Genomic DNA, 21,023 nt, shown 5'->3' with positions numbered 1-21,023 from the left:
TTTTGGCATGTTCAGCGATCTCGTCGGTCGTTTTATGCATACTTACAAAAGGGAACACTTGTCACCCCGTATTTCCATAACATCCCCCACTGTCTCGCTCCACTCACATTGGCGTTCTCGCTCTTAGATCGGATCGATCCCAGTCGCAAATAGCGACGACGAATCGATCTCGTCATTATTCCATGGCATCGTGGCCGGCCTCTACCCGATCCTACCACGATGTTGGTCCTGTCCAGCTTCCAATGGTCGACGTTCTATCCCTCCTCGGGATATCCTGCGACACATCCCTCCGAGTTCGAAGGTCACGGTAACAATCACCGCTATCCGGCGTCCCCCTGAAGAGGGCCCCGTTCGTTTCGATCCCCTGGAGTAGGGAGGCTATATATAGCATCGCCGCCGACGCGCTCTCCTTCAGTATTCTCGCGCGCGTCCATCTCGAAGGTGCACGGTCTGTCGCTGCTGCGCAGTCTACCACTTTGGGATTCCTTCGAGTGCTTATCAAAAAAAAGATTTCTTCGACGCATTCCGATCGGATGCGTGAAGATAAGCGCGAGATTCTAGAACGCGATTACTAATTTTCGCTTGCTCTCTTTCGAACGTTCACAAACGAAAATCTTCCGAAAAGAATTATTTTATCGGATGCATTTCGTTCGATATAAATGAAAACAAGAGGCTGGATATGGGTCTTTAGCATCTGATGACTTTACGATTTTCCGCCTTGAAGGTAGAATCCGTTTGACAAGCTCCATTCGATATTTAACAAACGTCAAAACGGGATCTTGGAGTAGTGGCGCTTGAAGAGGAAATTTATTCGGCGTGTTCTAGTGTGCGTCAATCTCAGAGAAATAAATCTAAATATCTACGATCGACTTTTACGAATTTTTCAAGATATCCTCAGGCTTTGGTGCATTCATATTCAGCATTATTATACACATCGAACTTGAAACTAGATAGTTAAATATATTTCGGTCAAGAATCTCTTCAGCGAGGAAAATTTATATAGCAAAAATTCATATGCAAGAAGGTCCAAGAAAGTCCGCCTGGTTCGTCAAAGATTTCGCGGATTGCTGATGAATTCCTCAGCGGAGCATAATTCAAGGAAGATTTTGAAATGGTCGCAATATTTCGAGACGAAGCGTGCGGATAAGTACGTTTGGTAGAAACGAGAGTACGAACGTGTTGTTTCTGGCGCGTAGTGTCACGTCGATGTTACACTGAAGACGACAAGCGACACTGACGACTGGATAAAAGAAGACTTCGGACTTCGGATCGCGAGGAGGAAGTCTAGCTAAAAGACAGCTAGCATAACAATGGTCGTCAACAAGATCAACATGTCGTCGTATTCCGCGCCGTTGCGTACCTTCTTCTCGGGTCTTCACACGAAGGTAAAAAGATCTTATACAAGATGTCGTATTACATTTGTATCTATTGTATTTTATAATCGGTTTAATCCTTTTATGAAAATTATCTCCTCCTGTACTTTTAAATAATCGTAATTTAGTATTTGAGTTAATTTTTGAAGTTATAAGAAATTTTGCATATTTCTAAAACATTGCATTTTAATAATTAAAATCCTAAAATATTAATTGTTCTAATTGAAAAAAATCCGCTTACTCTATCTCTAAAATTTCGTTTATAATAAATCGTTTTTTTCATGTCCTTCCAATTCGGAAGCAATCGTGTTGACATTTTATTTTTATGAAAAAAAAAAACGATCGCGAATTGATCGCAGAATCTGAATAAAAATTAAACTCTGAGAACATCCTATGTCTTAATCGTCAATATATGAGATCCCATTACGGATCGTTAAAAATTTGTCGGGTTATAAACCGATTCACGATTCGAAACTGAATCGAATAATTAACCGTGGCTAATGTTTTTTTCAAAGCGCGATACGTACGAGTTTTTCTCTTAAAAATAACGAGGGGATGAAGCGAAGGAAATAGCAGACACGCTGCTACGGCATATTTTTCCCGATGATATTTTTGGCGCGTCGCTACATTTATGCTTGGCGAGCTGTGCAATCTTTTTTTGGTTGATGCCGAATTCAGCGAACAGCTGGTAGTAACTTATGTAATGGCGACAAACCGAGTCTCTCTCTGTTTCTGATAGTTTATTAAACTCTCGTCTTTGCAGCTGCGAAAACGTGACTTCTTTTTTTCTGTCAACGCAAACGTCACCAAGAATTACAGACATGTTGTTTTATTTATCGCGAAATTAAAACGTCAATTACATATTTTGCATGTTGATGCAAAACAATTTTTTCCTCCTGGATATACATGTTAATGCGCAAAAAAAAATCTTACGTGATTCGAAACTAGTATCTTTATACGATGCTCATAAAAGTCTAGAATACTGTATAATAAATGACCTTTATTCAGAATGTATTCTTAGAGGAAAAAATTTGCAGGATTTTTAATATTAGTCGTGTTAAATTAACTTAGCTGTTACATAATTAAGAAATAAATTTAGATAAGAAAATGATTTTTTATTAAACATTTATTTTCTCAACATTTTTTTAGCATCATTTATTAATCAAACATTTTTTGATATTTTAGCATTTAATATTTATTGAAAATTTTATTCGTATTTTATTCATGTATTCTGATATGTTTATTATCAATGTATTATAAATATTTTACTATCCATAATTTATTGAATATTTAGTTCACAAAACATATCAATTAATCGATTCAGATATTTTCTACGGCTATCAATTTGTCGATGCTGTTTGCCTTGACTCCTCGATTTATTAAAGATGTTTTATATCTCTAGCTATAAATCCATATTAATATTACTGAATTAATTGCATGATGAGGAAACAGTGGAAATTCACATATATACTAAGAGGATTACGAGATGTATCTTCAAGTATGTAATATAATTTTCTCGCGGACCGTGGCAATTTCGCGCTGTAACACTCACGCTGCAATGTTGTATTTAGGTCTCGTTATATTTAGAGTGATTTTTCCTTGTAGTAGAAAAGCATTTGTCTCATCTCGTCCGGCTTCATTAGTGTCTTTTTTATGCTCTACTATTTTTTATTTGATTTTATCGCAACACGTTGTTAATAACAATTTTATATCAATCGTTATTATTGAAATGACGATGAGGCATTGAGAAAATTTATAATAATATTATAAATATATATAAATATATTATATATGTATATGATATTTTTATTATAGAGGATATATATAACACAAGAATATATGTATATTTTAATATAAAAAATAACTGATAGTATAACGCGATTTTTTCATGGTTAGAAATTCTTAGCACACATTTAGATATTTTTTAAATCTTTTATTATATCACATAAAAAGAAAAAAAAATATCGACATTTTGCAACGTTTCTTTTAATTTGAAGATTCAGCATCCGCGAATAAGAGACTATATGCGCTTCTTTTGGATTACTTTATAGGCAGAGAGTTGCTTTAAGTATAAAATATACAAAAAAAATAGTTTCTCTTATAATATATATAATTTTTGGTAAAGAGAATTTAAAAATGTGATTAAAAATTCCGTTTTTAATTAGTTAAAAAGACACGACTAGGAATTTTTTTGGCAGGCAATTAGAAGGCGACATGGCACACGTGAAGTCGCATTGTTGAATTGAATAATAGGATAGCTCGTGGCACGAGCGGCGATCGTTCTCATTAAGCGAATGCCCCATGGCCGTTGGGATGACATTAATATCAATGTATGCAAGAGAGGAACAGAGAGCGAGGGAGGATACTGAGATGCCCGCGGCGGCGTTTCGCTCTTCCACGCACGCGAAGCGAGACCTCGAATTAGGAAAGCCGCCGTCGCGGCTCGTGTCCGAAATAGCCCGAAGGAAGCCGAGAATTTTTGTAGGCCGTGGCCGCTTCCTCCCGAGACTTACATTAATCACCCTTTTTCAGCCTGTCATACTAGTTCCCAGTCATTCATAATTTAAGTCCCGAAGGCGATAGTACAAATGCTCTATGCGTCTGTATTTATTTTCAAGATAAATTTATCCCTTCTTTTCTCCCGCTTTTGTTCAAAAAAATATTGTCTGAAGTGATATTTTTATGCTAAACACGTATAAAATTCATAAAATGTAAAAAACCCATGTAACCAAAAAATATTTATGCGATCTAAAATTATATATAATTTAATTTCAAATTTTACATGTTTTTTTTTTAAATTTATGCACAATTTATATAATTGCAAAATTTTATATAATTTATAAGGTTCATTTAATTTAAAAATTATCTAGTATCAAATTAAGATGTATTTACATATATACGGGTGTAAATTTAAAAAAGTTATCTGGTTTAAAAAATATTAAGATTTGTATGTAATACTTTGAATTTTATTTTGCACAATGTACACGACTTTCCAAATAGTTTGTCATTCAAATAATTACGCAAATTTTTCTTTCTTTACAATCGGCATATAAATTCAAATCCTGCTCCGATTTCATTCAGTCGTCGGATTAATCGATGAACCGCGCCGGGCCGACTTTTTCTTATCGAGTCTGGAGAAAGAACAGAGCATTCTCGAGGACGCGCGAAGGAGCGCTGTAAAAGCGACTCCGGTATAAGAGAAGCATAAAAGATTCATTTTGCTGAAGAGGTGACCCCACCGACCCGGCATCCGCTCTCTGTAGGCGGCACTCTCGGATCTTTTCTCTTTGCACTCTTTCTCTCTCTCTCTCTCTTTCATTCTCTGATTCTCTTCGTTCTCTGTCTTTGTCCAAAAGCGCTAACTACACTCGCGCATCTGTGAAAATTTTAATACTATTAAAGTATTGGGAAGAATATAAGAATATCCAATTATTATGAAATTAAATTAAGTTGAATTAAGTTAATTTTTATCTCGTTTTAATTATTTATTATAAAATTACTTTGTATATGAAATTTTAGTTATTATTTTTTGCATATAAAGCTAAATTTTTGCTCATTATAATCAATTTTCGTGATGCGAAATTTGTTCTAATTAAAATTAAAAGTAACAAATATAATTTTTGTTTTTTATTTTAAAAAAAAGTTGATAATATTGAATTATTAGAAAATTGTTACATGCTTTGCAATTGGTGCTTTTAAATTTTCTTTTGATTACGACTCTATCTTTATGCGAGAGTCTTTTCCTTCATTCTGTATTCTCGAAGTGAGCATGTGTAAAACAAGAAATTGACGGAGGTAGTAATCTCGTTAAGACAGTTCAAACAGTTGGTCATTAAGTATAACTCGCGCTAAATTGTCGAGAGTTGGGAGACGAAGTGCTGTTTTTTCGTACATAACGGTATTTTCGAAGAAAACATTTTATATATTTTTTAACCATGTCTTTCTGATCGTGATCTTCGTTTTAATAGGAATTTAGAATTGTTTTTTACCACATAATCAATTTGTTTTATAAAATATAGGTCGATTATTTATCAACCTATACAATTTTATCTCTTTATAGATTATTGTAGTTACAGTGAGTGATGAATTTTCAGCTTATTTGAGTGATTATTAACGTAGACTTAACGCTATGATTAATATCATGCAACGTAAAAATTAAAGATCATTAATATGATGAATTTACAGCATGATTAGTACAAAATTTATTCGAAAACTTTAGAAATTATTTAGGAAGAAGACTATTTAGCTTATAATTTTCTTTCTGTTGATTCTTATGATTACATAATATAATTAATGTATATACATAGATATTATAATAAAAATTGCAAATACAGAAATTAATTGTTAAATAGACAACTACAATATGAGCTTCTAAGTGATTTCGATAGAAGTACGACGGAAATATCATATTACAGGCAGTCACTCTTTAATTTTTTATTACTTTATTTGTCATTGGAAAGGATATATCAATAATACATTGAAATCACTTCCGGGAATCTAATTGTTTTCTATTAAGATTAATAAGCTTTCGCGTATCAAATCGGAAGCAGGATGCGCTTAACTTATGGCTGTAGTATGAAATAATAATCGACGACACGAGTAAGAGATTGATTTGTGTAACATACAACACTTAAAGATTATAGTTGTTGCGATGAATTCTTGATCGACTCAAATGATCGTCCGCACAAACTTATGATTATGGTTGCTTGAAAACTAAATTAGAGCAATAATGTAATAACTCAAGAAACTTTCAAAAATTCTTATTTAGAAATCTTTTATTTCACAAATATACTAAACTGCAACTTCTTAAAATACCATAAATAATCTGATATTTGGAGAAAACGAAAATAATATTAGAAAGCTGAAATCTTTCCAAACTATATGGAGGCTAGCAAGAATGATCGATAGACCATAGATAGTGTTCTAAGATTAGTATGTTTTTTTTTTCCTTGTAGTCTTCATTAATATTTATGTAAACGGTTGCGTTGATATAGATGTAATATTTTAAAATTACCCAATCGTTGGCATTTAATTCGATTTTCATAAATATAATGGAGATAATTATCTTGCATAAAATCTATAATTAATACGAAATTATACGTTTAAAAAAATGAATATCTACAGTCATCGAAATATTCTTTTTTTTAAAGATCATTTTGGCGTAAATTTTAAAATCAGTTTAAAAAAAAGTCACTTTGCATCGCTGAAGAAATTAATATCTTTTAAATCAGTTATTAATTTCGTCAGAAAAACGAGTTCGCCTCATTTGTACGTGTATATGTTTACATGACTGTTCACATATATCGGATAAGTATCGTCTCGTGGTACGATGTAAATCTGGCTGGCTAACCGACTGGTCAGTCGCTGCGGCATCGAATATCGCCTTCACGACATGTAGCTTAGCTATCGAATCGTATTTCTGTTGTCGCAGAAATGTCACGCAAATCGTATGAAACACGACACGTGCGCGTCTCTAGCTCCAACGAGAAAATGTCATTCCTGAATCATCGGTTTCAGAAAAAAAGAAAATATTGTCGGTTATATTTATTAATACGCGTTTAGTACTTACACGATGTTTTATAAGTAATATATATATATGAAGAAAGTATAAAAAATATTACACGCACATTTTGACACAGATAAATCAAGATCGATTTGTCAATAAGTCTCGCATGTGATTCCTTAAATTTTATTTTCTCTATTCAAACATTGACGTTAAAATAAATGTTGTTTTCCTTTAGTTATTAATAATCAAAACGCCAAATTTCGTTATTCATGCAGTGCTCCTTATTTATTAATCTTAATTTCTCTTAACTAATATATTTATTAATCTTTTTCATGTTAGAAAGATCTTAATACATAATTTAATATATCTTTATTCTTTCACTGAAAAGAAAAAATTAAATTACTATATCTGATAAGAGTAATTTTATTTTAAGATATATAACGGCTTTGTAAAGTTAAATCCGTTTAAACTTACGATTATATCAGATTATATCTGTTGATTACATCGAGAGAATGTCGCTGCATCGAGAATGTTTCGTGTAAATCCGCGCTTAATTACACATGAAAACATTATCGAAGTTATTCTTAATTAATTAAATTCGTCCTGCGCGTGGGTATATGTTTATCTGGCATTCTTTCTCTCTACGAATACGATTACAAAATTCTTTCTATAGGGACGACAAGCCCGTATTAAAGCGCGTCCCGTTAGCATTGCAGTTGGCGACCGGATCATTTAACATTACGAGAATTGCACGTGTAATAACGGAATGCGGCCGATTTGCCGTGGCATTTCGAAGGAAAATTTCTGAAGGAATTTAGGCGTCATCGTTTCGCCGACGTTTTCGCGTATTTATTTTTGGATGAATAATATTGCATGCTAAAACCGCCGCGAGATTTTAGAGCGGCTTCTCAAGGACGTCTTTTGTCACATTTTATATTTTTTCTGTGATTAAGTTTCCTACGTTCAGGATTTTTTTTAGAAGAAAAATGATTTATATGATTTATTTTTTCATCGAATTAAAATATAGTGAAAATTTATTATACCATGTTTAAGATTTATGAAAATAAGACTTGATAAATTTCGATCAAATTATATATAGGGAACATTAATTCAAAGATAATTATATAAAACTATATTAATATTATAAGTTAAAAAACAGATATTTATAAGAGAGAAAGTTGGAGATAGAAATAATGATTAAAATTTTTTCATACATTAGAGAGTTTAAATATAGCATTTTTTCATTATTTTTAAAAATCAGGTTTGATAATAGCGTTTAAGTAGGGTGTTTAATTGCGTATTTAATTGTTTTAATTGTAGATTGCAAAAAGTTTATTACATGCTATGTCGAAAGAATTTCTTGCTCATCGAGTTTATTATACCTGTAATAATCACCGATGTTAAATGAATGACAGTAAAATATATAAGTCGGATGAAAAAAGCAATTGACTTGTGTCCTTGTGGAGACGAAGGAATCATTTAGCGGCGCATCTATCTCGCACTTTGTAAGGACTAACGATCCTGCAGGCGCTTTGCATAGTAAATTATCATTCTGACATACTGGCATAACTCGTTTCGTATAAACTTTTTTCCCGATATGTTAATCAGTCTTTGTCGTTTCCATAAGCTATCAATTTTTCGTTATCTAATGATTTCTTTAATTACTTAATAATATCTTGATAATAATAGAAAATACCAAAATTATTGCTGTAACAAATCAAATATACACCTTACGTTGTTTTGAAAAGAAATGCAATAATTCATTTTATTTACATATACATATATCATTTTCATTGGCCGAAGGTAAAAAAAATAATACGAAAATTCATACTTCAAGGAAAGATATCTTTATTTTTTAATTTCTTTTTGTAAAAAGATGGATTTAAATTCCTTGTTTTAATTTTCAAATAAAAGTTTCTGTAATTTTTTTTTATTTTGTCATATAAGAATCTTATTATTTTATTATTGTGAAGGTAAAAATCATAATTTTCTTATTTTGACAATATTGATCGTAATCCTAAATACCGTTATTTAACGGTAAACGGATATTAGACGATGCTGTGCGAATCACGTCGACGAGTTTCTATATATCAGGTGTCTCGTTGCATGTGCGTCGCGAGTGCAGCAGCGAGTTCCTGACGTAACCGGGCGCGCGATCGTGCGGTCGTTTACATCGTGGACAGTTTACAGGATCTCATTTCTCAATGGTCTCTTCCCCTCGTCCTCTTCCTCCACCTCTTTTGCTCCTTTGCTACGCATTTTTATCGACGCACCTCGAGACTCGCAGGTTGATAATCCGCCTCGAGTGGCGCCGTCGCTGATTAACGACGCCCACACACTTTTCTCGTCTTCGTCTCTTTGTTCTCACATCGTCCCGCTTCTTCTGCTATCCACTAAATATGCACGAGATGTTTGGCAAATGACAATACAACCGTTATTCTGGCGCGTTTGTTATTCACAATTAAAGGAACAAGCGAAATAACGAGTGCCACCTCGTCAAAGTATAAATATCTTTTTAAGTATAATCGATAATCTCTTTTTTTTTCTTACTGTACTTTATCCGGAATTTGAATAGAGAATCGCGATACAAAGATATGGTGAATATAAAATTTTAAATATACTAAAAGATATAAATTTACATATGCATACAAATATACGTAATAAAAAATTCCAACGTTTTATATTTTTTTAATATAATTTTTCTGAAATATGTGTAAAATATATAGATAATTATAATATGATATTTATTACTTTTCTATTAAAAATTTGTTTTATTTTATTAATATGTTATACTTTTAAACAGATATATTTCATATGTATGTACGTATATCGGATGTATTATTTCTGCTGACAATGAGTTGATTTTATCGTAAATAAATTTTGGTTCGCTGATCTATCGCTATAATTTAGTCTGCAGAAAAAAAAAACTAGAGAAAAAGAGCTTTCCATCGCCGATATAATCCGTTTAATTTCTGGTCGTCGCGTGACGTCCGCAGAGGGCACACGGTGGGCGTATAATATCGGAGGCTCGTGATTAAAAAGGGGCCGATGTATCTCGTCTCGCCTATTCATATTGTAATTCGTCATGAGACTAAAAAAAGTATCGTTTTTTCCTATGTTTCAGGTGAGTGCTCCTTTAATTTCCATCTGAATCGTCGGTAGACTGGATCTCCGCCGTTTTTTGCCGGAGAGTCCTTTGTGCCGCGACGAATCCTGTCGTCTGGGTTTGTACAAATGCGTATATTTTTTTTTATTTTGCGATTGCCTGCTCGCCGATTCGCGCCGATTATGGTCCGATTTTTCGCGTCGGCGTGAATGACTTTCCAAAGGACCTCTTCGAGCCAGATAATCTCCGGAACGCGCGTGAATAATTTCCCCCTCCCCCTCCCAAAAAAAAAAAAAGAATTTATAGAGATTTGCCGATTGTGAAGTTTGCAGGAAGCGTGAGAAGTTCCGTTTTATGTAATAATAGTAATCGGAGCGTAACACGTCACAATTGATACTTAATACCGTATTGATTCATCATATTAATTTTTTAGATTAGATATGATTTTTATACGATTATAGGAAAGGATTTGTATTCAGTTGTGTTGTTTATTTATATGCGAATGTCAATGGACCATCGCTCGCCAAGTTGTCTGGTCATCGTAACGGTGTAGTGATCCGTAGTACTGTCATGTACGTACAATGTAACGACACGCAAGGCAAGACGGGTATTCCTCTTTCGCAAAGTTGTCGCGATGAGTCATCGCGAGGACGATGCATGCGTTCCGTATGCATCCGCACCCTTTCGCGAAGAGTACACTCGATGAGTACATCTCCGCGTCAACGTAAATTTTTCAAATATTTCTTTTTTGTGTATTTATAGAATCAAAAAATAATTTCTAATTATTTTCGTAATATACTCATAATTTCGAGTTTAAATTCATTTGTAATTAAAAAATTATTTCGCATTTGAGAAAGCTGTGCTCTGGAAAGTAATGTTTCAATTACATTATATATATATTGTAGAAAATTAAGATACACAAAAATAAAGTAAATATATAAAATAATAACGTAATATATGTAACATAAAGATAAATATTTACAAAGAGCAGCTACGAGCCTAGTACGGGTACGTATTGTCGATAGAACATGCGAGTAGACACAGATACGCAATAGCCCTGTGTCTACAGATTTAGAGGTGAGAGGTTGATGGGAGGGGATCCGAGACTTCCCTCTCTCTGTCTCTCTTTTACAGGGCTTAACCGTGCTCGCGCGGCTGGAATTCCTTCGTGACTCATCGGCATTCACCGTCGAGGTTGCCCTGGCCCCCGACTAACTGGGAACCCGCGTACCCCGCGTGTCGTGTCGTCTCGTCGTCTTGTTCCCTGAGTTTCCATGCACGATGTCGCGTCTCACGAATGGCGTGAGTCATCGCGACCGAATATCTGTCTTCTCGATATTATCGTCGCTTTTCGCGAAAGTTCCTTTTGAAAACCGCGATGCATCGAGCAAAAAGCGATCTTCATTATTGTCTTATCGCCTTTTAATCTCTTTGACGGACATTACATGCTTAGTGATTAATACAGTTTTTCTTTAATATAAATTTTGAAGAATTTCTCTGAAGAGTTATTAATACAGTTGTTATTAGTCAAAAATAAAAAGATAATTATTATCTATTGTCATCTTGAAAGAATGTATTCAGGATATTTTCAGAATGTACATTTTTGTGCAGAATATTTTTTAGAAAATACTTTTAAAATAGATAATTTTTATAATATTTTTAATTAACAGTTAGTAGATTTATTTAAAATAGAAGAGAAAATTAAATTTTTATCTTCCAAGAGAGAGTATTATCTTCAGGATATTTTTTGAATATTTTTGAAATTTGATTATTCTTGATATCTTGAATATTTTTATATTTATTTTCACACAACACACACAGAATATTTTCAAGATACTTTTGAGATACGTACATATTTCAAATATCTGCAAAATAATTTTTAGAGAGTGCATCTATCTTCTCATTAATGGCGAATATGACCGGCGAGTGCGTTCCCCTTTCCTCTGCAAGCTGACGACCGAGGTGATTGACCTTTTCCCCGAGTTTGAAGTAGTAGATGTCAAATGACCGCATGCATTGCGTGTTCTTGATAACGCACAATACGATATAGACGCGCGCTTCTCTCGGTATCGTAACTGGCGACCTTGAACTTCCTGCTCGAATGATTCACGAGTCTTTCATTCATCCTCTCGTTCATTCAAGTCTGCCCCGATCGTCCCGAACAGTTTAACGCGGGATGTATATTAAAATATATAGCTTGTTCGTTTGATCTTCAATTGATGCCAATCTTTAGAAATCAATGTAAAGATTTCGCTGCGCGATTCTCTTGTGAAAAATTTATCTTACATCTATTTAAAGAATTTAAAAAAAGATTTGTCTCAAGGCTTTCTAAAGAATTATTTCGAAGAAATTGCAAAGAATTTGGGGGGAATTGATAATTGAAGTTAGCGAATTTTAGAGATCTAAGTATATGCGTTTGCACAAATCGATCTTTTTTATGATTATGATAAATTTATTTCTATTATTTAGTTAGCAATGATCTTTTACAGTCTTTTAAATTAAATTTAGGATTTAATTAAGAAATCAAGTTATATGATTAATTATAGGAACGATTTGCACATTTATAATAAATTTTAAATAAACATTAATAAATTTTTGAAAGAGATTTACATCATATTCAGAAAAATACCATAAATCTTTGTGATTCATATAACGTATGCACGCGCACATATAGAGATTATTTCGATTGGACGTGATTTCTGCGATCGGTTCATCGATAAATACATAATTAACGAATGATTTTGTCACAGCCATGACATAATGCGTATTTTCAGCATATTTGCATAGTCGCGATTGCGAAGAATTTTTCGCATGACAGATAACGAAGGAAGAGAGAGAGAGAGAGAGAAAAGAGATGCCTATCTAGATGAATCATTCGTCTCTCGTCTTGGAGCTGCCTCTTTGAGTATGCAAAGATATCTCGGAGGTACGCGCGTCGTGTGACTCATCGATCTGACAAGTCGTACGATCACCTGCAGGCAGGTACGAACCTGCAAACTTGTATACTAGATCTACTTATCCGAAAAAAAAAATTCAGTACACGTGAGAGAGAGAACATATTTCACGAAATCGTGATGATTTAATCCATGTTTATAGTAACTTGAAAATATCTCTAATTTTTGAAATAAAATACTTTTCTATAATTTTTATTTACATTTACTTGCTCCGGTTTTAGCTTAAAAATAATAAAATTGTGAACACTTAAAAAATGAGCAATAACAAATAAACGATTCAATATTTTTTTCTCTAAACTAAATTAATGCCTGATCATTTTAATTGAGATATCTGCTAGATAGAACAAATGATTCTTGCAAAACGCAAATATTCGAGATAAACACACGATGCATTATCGCGCAGAAATGCAAGAGCGGTAACGATAGTAATTAAGTTGCTCAATGTGTGACGAGATAATTAATAAGAAATGTCTAATGACTCATTCATAGTTTCTCTCGCCCGCGCCTCGCAACTCGTCCGCTTCACGCGAAGACTGATCATCTTTTTCCCGCGAAAGAGCCCACGATCCCTGCCGTAAATAGCGACACGAATAAAAATATTATTCCCCTTCTCATGCTCGCGCGTCTGCCTTATCGTCGCCTCGCAGAAAACCACGTACACAAGTACCCTTCCGATAAGAAACTGTGAATCATAGCAAGCCCCGAGATAGAGTTACGCGTGTGACCGGTTATTATGAGACTCGTTATGTATATCATTACGTCGTGTTACTTGCATTAGACACACATAACTTGATTATACCGATGAAAAAACATGATTTTATTTTATTAATTCTTTATTATGGATTTATTTTAATTACTATTTATATTTTTTACGAATTATTTATTATACACCATTTATTCTCTTCTTCTATATTATTTATATTATAACTGCGGTGAAAAGCAATATTGCGCGACCGTATTAATTTACGAGAGGGAGAAAATAGAGAAAATATATTCTCACGAGCATGATATAATCGGGGAGGAGATAGGAAGGGAATCCACGTCAGCTGATGCGATGCATCGGTGATAATTATCCGACAATGAAAATTCTCGGGGCGGTAAATGCCTCGTGCGCGGCAACGGAAAAAAGAAAAGCAGGTATATCTCCTTGAATTTCCTGGAGTTATGTCCGGCATCCTAATAGAGCAGGTCTACCTGTCTGCTTGCTGCGTGATCCTTAGATTGGCGGGAGAAAGGTTCGACGCACCGGATGCTATGCGAACTATTCAGACCAATCGATCCGAAGAAGCGGCTGTATACTTGAATATCTCTTTATCTTTTTCTCAAGTTCTTTAATCTTTGGCTCATTTCATTGATGCGGATATTTATGCCATTTTTTAACTCCATATGCGAAATCAATTTGGTCAGTTGCTTCTGTCAACTTATAATTATTTTTATTATTATATCGATATTTGATAATCAAAGCAACGAATTTATTTATTTACAAAAAAAGCTTGCAAATTTATAACAAATTATATATTTAATATATATACATATTTTAGTCCGTAAATTTTTTTCTAAATTGCAAAAGGACGTTGATCGTGCACAGATATTTATTTACCGATATCGATACGAGAGATTTAAAGTGGAACAACATGAGTCAATATTTCCGGAAGTGAGAATATTTAAATTCATCTTCATAGATGAGTCAATTCTATTTTTGAGGGGCTCAGTTTCATTTTCTCTCTCTTGTACATTATTGAGATTTCTTTTTTTGTTGCATTTTATCGAAATAAGAAACTACTTCCTGCTGGGAAGCAACATTATAAATCTCGTTGGGTAAAAGGCGACTTACGATTTCCTAGAGATTGCTCTTCAACAAGAATCATGACATCCTTGACTTTCAATAGTGAGTCATTCAAATCAGTCGCGATGGTTGACATGGCAAATATGACACATTCGTTCTTCTTAAGTCCAAGTTCAAGGTTTTGATTTTTCTGAATTGCCAATCTACATTGCCAACAAGCTGGAACTTACTCTCTCTCCCTCTTTCTTACATACACACACGGTATATTTTTTTATAAAGATTTATATAAATAATGAGAAAAAATAATACACGTATTTTATGGATTTAATGTTTATTTTTTTATTATATTATTTTATTATAATACGTCGCTTATATAACAACATTTATTAGATTTCGCATATGATGATAATTTTTTGCTTGATTGAATTAATTAACAACAAAGATATAAATAAAAATATAAATATATATTTGATTTGTGTGAGAGAGATGAACATTTAATATATTATATTTTAAATATCTTGGAAACAATCTCTCTTTATAAAATTTCTCGATTAAAAAAAGTAATAAATAATTTTGGCAGATTTTTTATTTCAGACATTTTAGATGGACACGAATACGTTTTGCTGAAAATACGAAACATTTAAAAATATTTAAAAATTGTTGTTTATGAAAAATTTCTGAATCTATGATTAAACGCGATGATCGAAGTTGCATCATCGATGATGCATCTCACATTGTGACGATCTTGTTTTTATCCGTTTAATTCAGCGGCACGCGATAGTACAATCACTCTCTTACATCATCGGTTGAATGAATGGAACAGTGGCTGCTTGCGACTGCGCGTAGCAGTTAACTTTGGTTAATAAGAGGAAACGATCGCGCGGATTATGTGTCACTATCGATTCGATAGATTGTATCGATTACGTCGACAACATAAATGAGTAAAAGAATAACAGGTTAAAAGGCCCGCGATTCTAAATATCCGGGAATAAAACATGATTAACGAGGCGCCGCTCATGTTTATGGCAATGCCATATCGGGAATCGTGCGGAAATCGCGTTTGAATTCTCGATATACTTATTTAAAATTGTAAAATGTGATTTGTGTGTGTGTGTGTGTGTGCGTGTGTATCAGAAAAAAATATATAACAACAGAAAAGTGAATCGGTGAATTAATAAAGTATGAAAAAATAAATTAAAAGAGTGAATAATCTCATGAATATAAATATAAAAATAATAAGAATATAAAATTGAAGAAACTATATCTGAATTTTCTTATGAAAAATTGTGAGGTAAAATTTTTATGAAAAATTATATAAAAATGTGAGTTACTAAGAAAAAAAAGATCGAGTTAAAAAATGCTTTTGTTGATTAGAATAATTTTTTATGAATTTAATCTCTCTCTCTCTCTCTCTCTCTCTCTCTCTTTCTTGTTAATATCGCATATAAATGTCTTCTAAATAAAAGAAGGTCTCACTTTCGGAGGCTCTTTATCGGACCGCGAATTCGAGAGGCGTTGCCCGTTCGGGAAACTTCTTCGACGAAACGGCTGTACATTTGCCCGTATTTACACACCGAATACCTTTACCGAGAACATCGTTACTCTCTTCCTCTCTTCCACTCTTCAGCTACACACGCGATGAATCATTCGCGCACGTACGATTCTCAGAACACACGCTGCCTATTACGTATACCGCTATTACGACGGTTCCCCCATTCAGAATGGCAGATTCAGGCAAATTTACAGTCCATCAAAATGCAAATACAATTGAAAGAATAGCTGCAATAGTAGTACAGTCGCGATTACATCATCATCGAAAGAATGGATCAACGATTATTCATCAAATAATTCTGAATAGTTGATAAGAATAGAGAAAATTTGAAAATTGGTTTTATAATTAATATTAAACTTAATTTGCTTCATAATTAATACTAAAATTAAATAAGTAAAAAAGAGAAAAAAAAACCATAGAGAAAATTAAATAAATTTATTTATCTTATTAAATTCGTACTTATAATTTCTTCACAATTTTTTAAGATAGTGGGCTTTCGTAACTTTACTTTTATTAATTTTCTTTATTCAACTTCGTGAAAAAAAATGGATATAAATGGAAGAAATAAAGAATGCCCAGGTGTTTCTTTCTCGAATCCGCCACTGCCTTCTCACCTCAGGTAACACCTCGCCCTCCTACCGCGATTATTTCTTCCTCCTCCTCGTGAAGACCAGCTGATCTCCGATCGCCACCATTGTCGTCGCAACGACAGCGGTATCTTCCTCGTCGTCGTAAGATCGTTAGTAGAAGCGCCGACTCCGTTGACAACGGATGTGTGAATCATCGACTCGATGATACGATATCAAGAGATCGCGCCACTAAATCGACAGTGCACTCGTGAATTCCGAGCAGTGAACAACAGTTATTTCCATGAAACTGTATTTTTGAATGTGTTCGCCTTTAAATATCGCGATTTTACTGTACAGACATGGTTTTCTCTTTACTTATTTTTCACTAATTATTTGAATAATAACTTAGAGCTTAAAAAATAATTTAGTTAAACGTAATAAAAATAACAATTAATATGAAATAACTAAATAATGGTTACAAAAATATTATATACTCGCTTAGAAGAAAGTACTTGAAAGAAAATTTATGTATTATAATAGTTGGGATTCATCTTAAGATCCCATAATTAATTTCAATATTAATTGGCTGTTGCTATAATCGTGTCGTTTTAATTAAATAGTGCCGAGGTTTGCGATCGATAGTTGTTTGAAATCGTGACCTCGCGTGTCGTGATAATCGTGTAAAAACTCGCGTCTCATTGGCGCGTAAAAGGAAAAACAAGCAGGTATTCTCGAGATGAAAACGCATCCTCGACGCGTGCACATGCATCCTTGTGTATGCGAGACTCGTCGACGTTTATGGCACCGACGACTACGTGACTTCCTCGCGGAAAGAAAACAGACGTTTTGTCTTCTTCCCTGATCGGATTGTATGCTCGTCTTTGAAAAATTTATTACGGTTATCGCTGAAAATTTTGTTTAAGTTTAAAATATATTACAGATAATCTATTTATATGCATTATTTACGTGATCAGTACGATTTGATAAAATTTATCGAGACTGTACGTCGATCGAGAATCGCTCGTGACAATTATAGATTAGTTTCTTCGAAGCACTTGAAAAAACGTTTGCTATTTGCATTGCGGGAATTCCTTGTTCGCGCATAAACAAGTCGTCGTATTTAAACAGTTGTTTCGCGATGAATTATTACTGTACCAAAATCCAAATATCGAACTCGTCCATCTATAACGATAGTTTCATTTATAACGATAGATATCATTTTGAATTTTCAAGTTGGAAATTCGCTTCAATTGCGGAGGAATTAGTTCTCTATAATTTCTATTTAAAATATTTTATTCATTTTTCTATGTCTTTTTAATAATGAGGCGTGTTTCCTTTTCAAAAATTTAGAAATTGTTTTCATTCTTCCATTTTTGGAATGTTATTCCCACAGGATTAATCATACGTTATATATTTGATAGCTAAACACCGGAACTCATTTGTGATAACGACCTTATCTGCGATTACGCGCAATCTTTTCCCGTATATTGATAAAACGTCGCCGACATCATCTCAGGACCTTAATAGAGTAGATTCCCGCGATCTTAACTCTCATCCAATAGATATTCCGAGAAATTAGAGGGATCGAATATCGGGTTAGATCGATAATACGATTTATATAGAACGTCTTATCGTTATTCGCTCCGATCACCAACAAATTACTGCGTGTTGAGATATCTTTTTATGAAGAATCATTCTATGTGTAGAAATCTTACGTATCGTGGGAAACTTGTCTCGCCGCGTTTTCTTACATCAATGCTGACATTTATAAACCGCACTAGAACGATCTGTCGATTAATTAAATGTCCAAGAGTCAATCAATATTAAAAACAGAGAAAATTGAGACAATTATTTAATATTTTTGTTATATTTGAAACAGATTTATAATATTCTTTATTTCTTTCACACGCGTATAATTTATTTTATATTATGTTTTTTTTATACTAATTTTATTATCACCGATGAGGAAAGAAAGTTAAATAAATTTTGATAATAGATAAGATATATTCTTCGAGTATCTATATAAACAAATTCTTTCATCCAGGCTCTCCACGAGAGTTAACGTCAACAAACACGAGCTGTGTAAGAGCTGTGAAAGTGCATCGCAAATTACTCCGAGTGTTTAAATTGAAAATACTATTATAATTGATTCATGAATGAGCGTCGATAGGGGATTAAACATGCTGCACAAGCATGGGAGCAAGTCGCACGGCGCCGTGTATAAGGGCAGAGGCGCTTTTCTAAAATCAGTAAGTTATCAGAATTACGTACATACGCTTTGTATTTTTGTTACTCGCTATTCTTTTCCAAATTTTTTCAAAAAAGAAAATGATCAAGCTACGACAAATGCGCTTTTTTATAATTTCTTCTTATTTAATCTGTTCGAATTTTTGTTCTTCTTTCGTATCAAAAGTGGTTGAGAGCACCGATGCAGTTGACGATCTAATCACGACGTCATATCGCCGCGTCACGATCCGTTACAAGCGAGAGAGACGCTATGTGACATCATTGCGCTAAAACGATGGACGATGTCACACGGCCGTGACGTATCGACCTCTCTACGTCACTGCGTCTTCAAGGGGGAGTTTGATCCCCCGATCGATGACAAGCAGTCGACACGTGCGCATGCACGTGTACTCGCGTGCGAATGACCGCGACGAGACCGGTCGGGTCCTCTTCGCGCGCATGATGACTAATCGTTGTTGATTGCGCGATGATTGCCGGCGATTCTCCTCGCGATCGAATTCGCGACTTGAGCCCAGAACTTATTTATACTCGTTTTTTTTAGCCGCACTCTTCTATGTTTTGCTGCATCTGAAACTAAACGGATGCATGTTAAAGCTTTAGGAGAAAGGAAAATAATATAATTAACACGAGCAGGCTTTTTTACTTAAGAACATGTGTCGCTATTTACGAATCGCCGATGGAAATAAAAGCGCCGTCACTTTTTTTATAGACGAATCTTATAAACAATTATACATTAAAAAAAATCATACATTACGTCATTTTTACAAACGTATATATTGTTAGAAATGAATGCAGGAAGTTCTTCAATAAATAAATTGAGATGATTCATCACAAATATATATTCATATCGTAATTTGATTTATGGAATATCTGTTGTGATGAATGCAATCATAATATATATGCAAGATTCTTATTCATGATTTTCTCGAGAAGCTCTGAAGAACTGAAGAAAAACATTCGTTACAAGCTATGCTTATAAAAACTAATGATAATGAGTATTATTAGTACCATCCTTTTTTTACATTGCATTAAAATTAGATACAGCAATTATTTCTTTTCTTTGACTTTATGAAAATATCTATAAAAAATATTAAATATTGTATGATTTATATTATTTTATATTACTAGAAAATTACAAATTAATTAAATAAAGAAGAATAATAAAAATTCAAAATCTTTATTATTTAAAATAAAATAAAAATAAAAATAAATGCTCTGTAAAAAGATATTGCTTTCTAAAAATAATAGGAATACTCCCAGAAAGATGGGATAAATATACATATTATAATTGACGATGGTCTTTCAAAGTTTGGAAATATTTTTGCATGTGTTTCATAATCAGGATTTTATAACCCACTTAAAACACATTCGCGAATTCTTCGAAGCATTTTGAATACGGCATCCTTTACGACAGCGTCGCGAGGCGAGAGAAACGCCTTGCGAAATCTTTCAAACATGTTAAGCGCCACTTCTCGGTAACGAATCGTTTCGGCATCATTTTGGCTTCCATTTCCATTCTTCTTGGAACAATTCGCGAACTTTTCACAAGTATCCACCTTTGCGAATCTTCCTCTAATCTTTCTCTAATAAGTTAACCACTTGATAAGCCAATTTTCGAAATGTTGCATAATATTTTATCTTTTTTTTCTTGAAAGAAAAGTCTCGATAATCCAAAAAGTCAAAATTTTAAAAGTAAAAACTTATATTTTTCTCAATTTTTATCTACTTATCTATATATTCATAGTAATTTATATTATTTTATTTAACTCAGATTTATAAGATTTTATAAGATAATTCTTATTTATTTTACGCAATGATATTGTTATTTATATCCTTTATGCATTTTTATAGTCTTTTAACTATTGCGTAAGCGCCGATAATAGCGGTAATAATATCACATTTCGCAAGCAGCGTTATCAGGTATGATTAA

The 21,023-nt window shown here is 33.4% G+C and overlaps 1 protein-coding gene across 1 annotated transcript in view; it reads left to right on the top strand.

The window, feature by feature from the left end:
- Positions 1 to 1,069: 1,069 nt before the first annotated feature.
- LOC115238633 (putative uncharacterized protein DDB_G0277255) overlaps positions 1,070 to 21,023 on the top strand; it is a gene marked incomplete at its 3' end in the record, with an annotated part of 32,569 nt that continues 12,615 nt past the window's right edge. The window contains exon 1 of the mRNA XM_029812622.1: positions 1,070 to 1,385. Within this exon, the coding sequence (XP_029668482.1) occupies positions 1,311 to 1,385 (75 nt within the window). The remainder of the gene's footprint in view (positions 1,386 to 21,023) is intronic.

This window comes from Formica exsecta, unplaced genomic scaffold, assembly GCF_003651465.1.
Source record: "Formica exsecta isolate Colony F162 unplaced genomic scaffold, ASM365146v1 scaffold352, whole genome shotgun sequence".
NCBI lineage: Eukaryota > Metazoa > Arthropoda > Insecta > Hymenoptera > Formicidae > Formica > Formica exsecta.
Note: the sequence above shows the minus strand (reverse complement) of the source record. Positions and strands in the feature narration are given on the sequence as shown.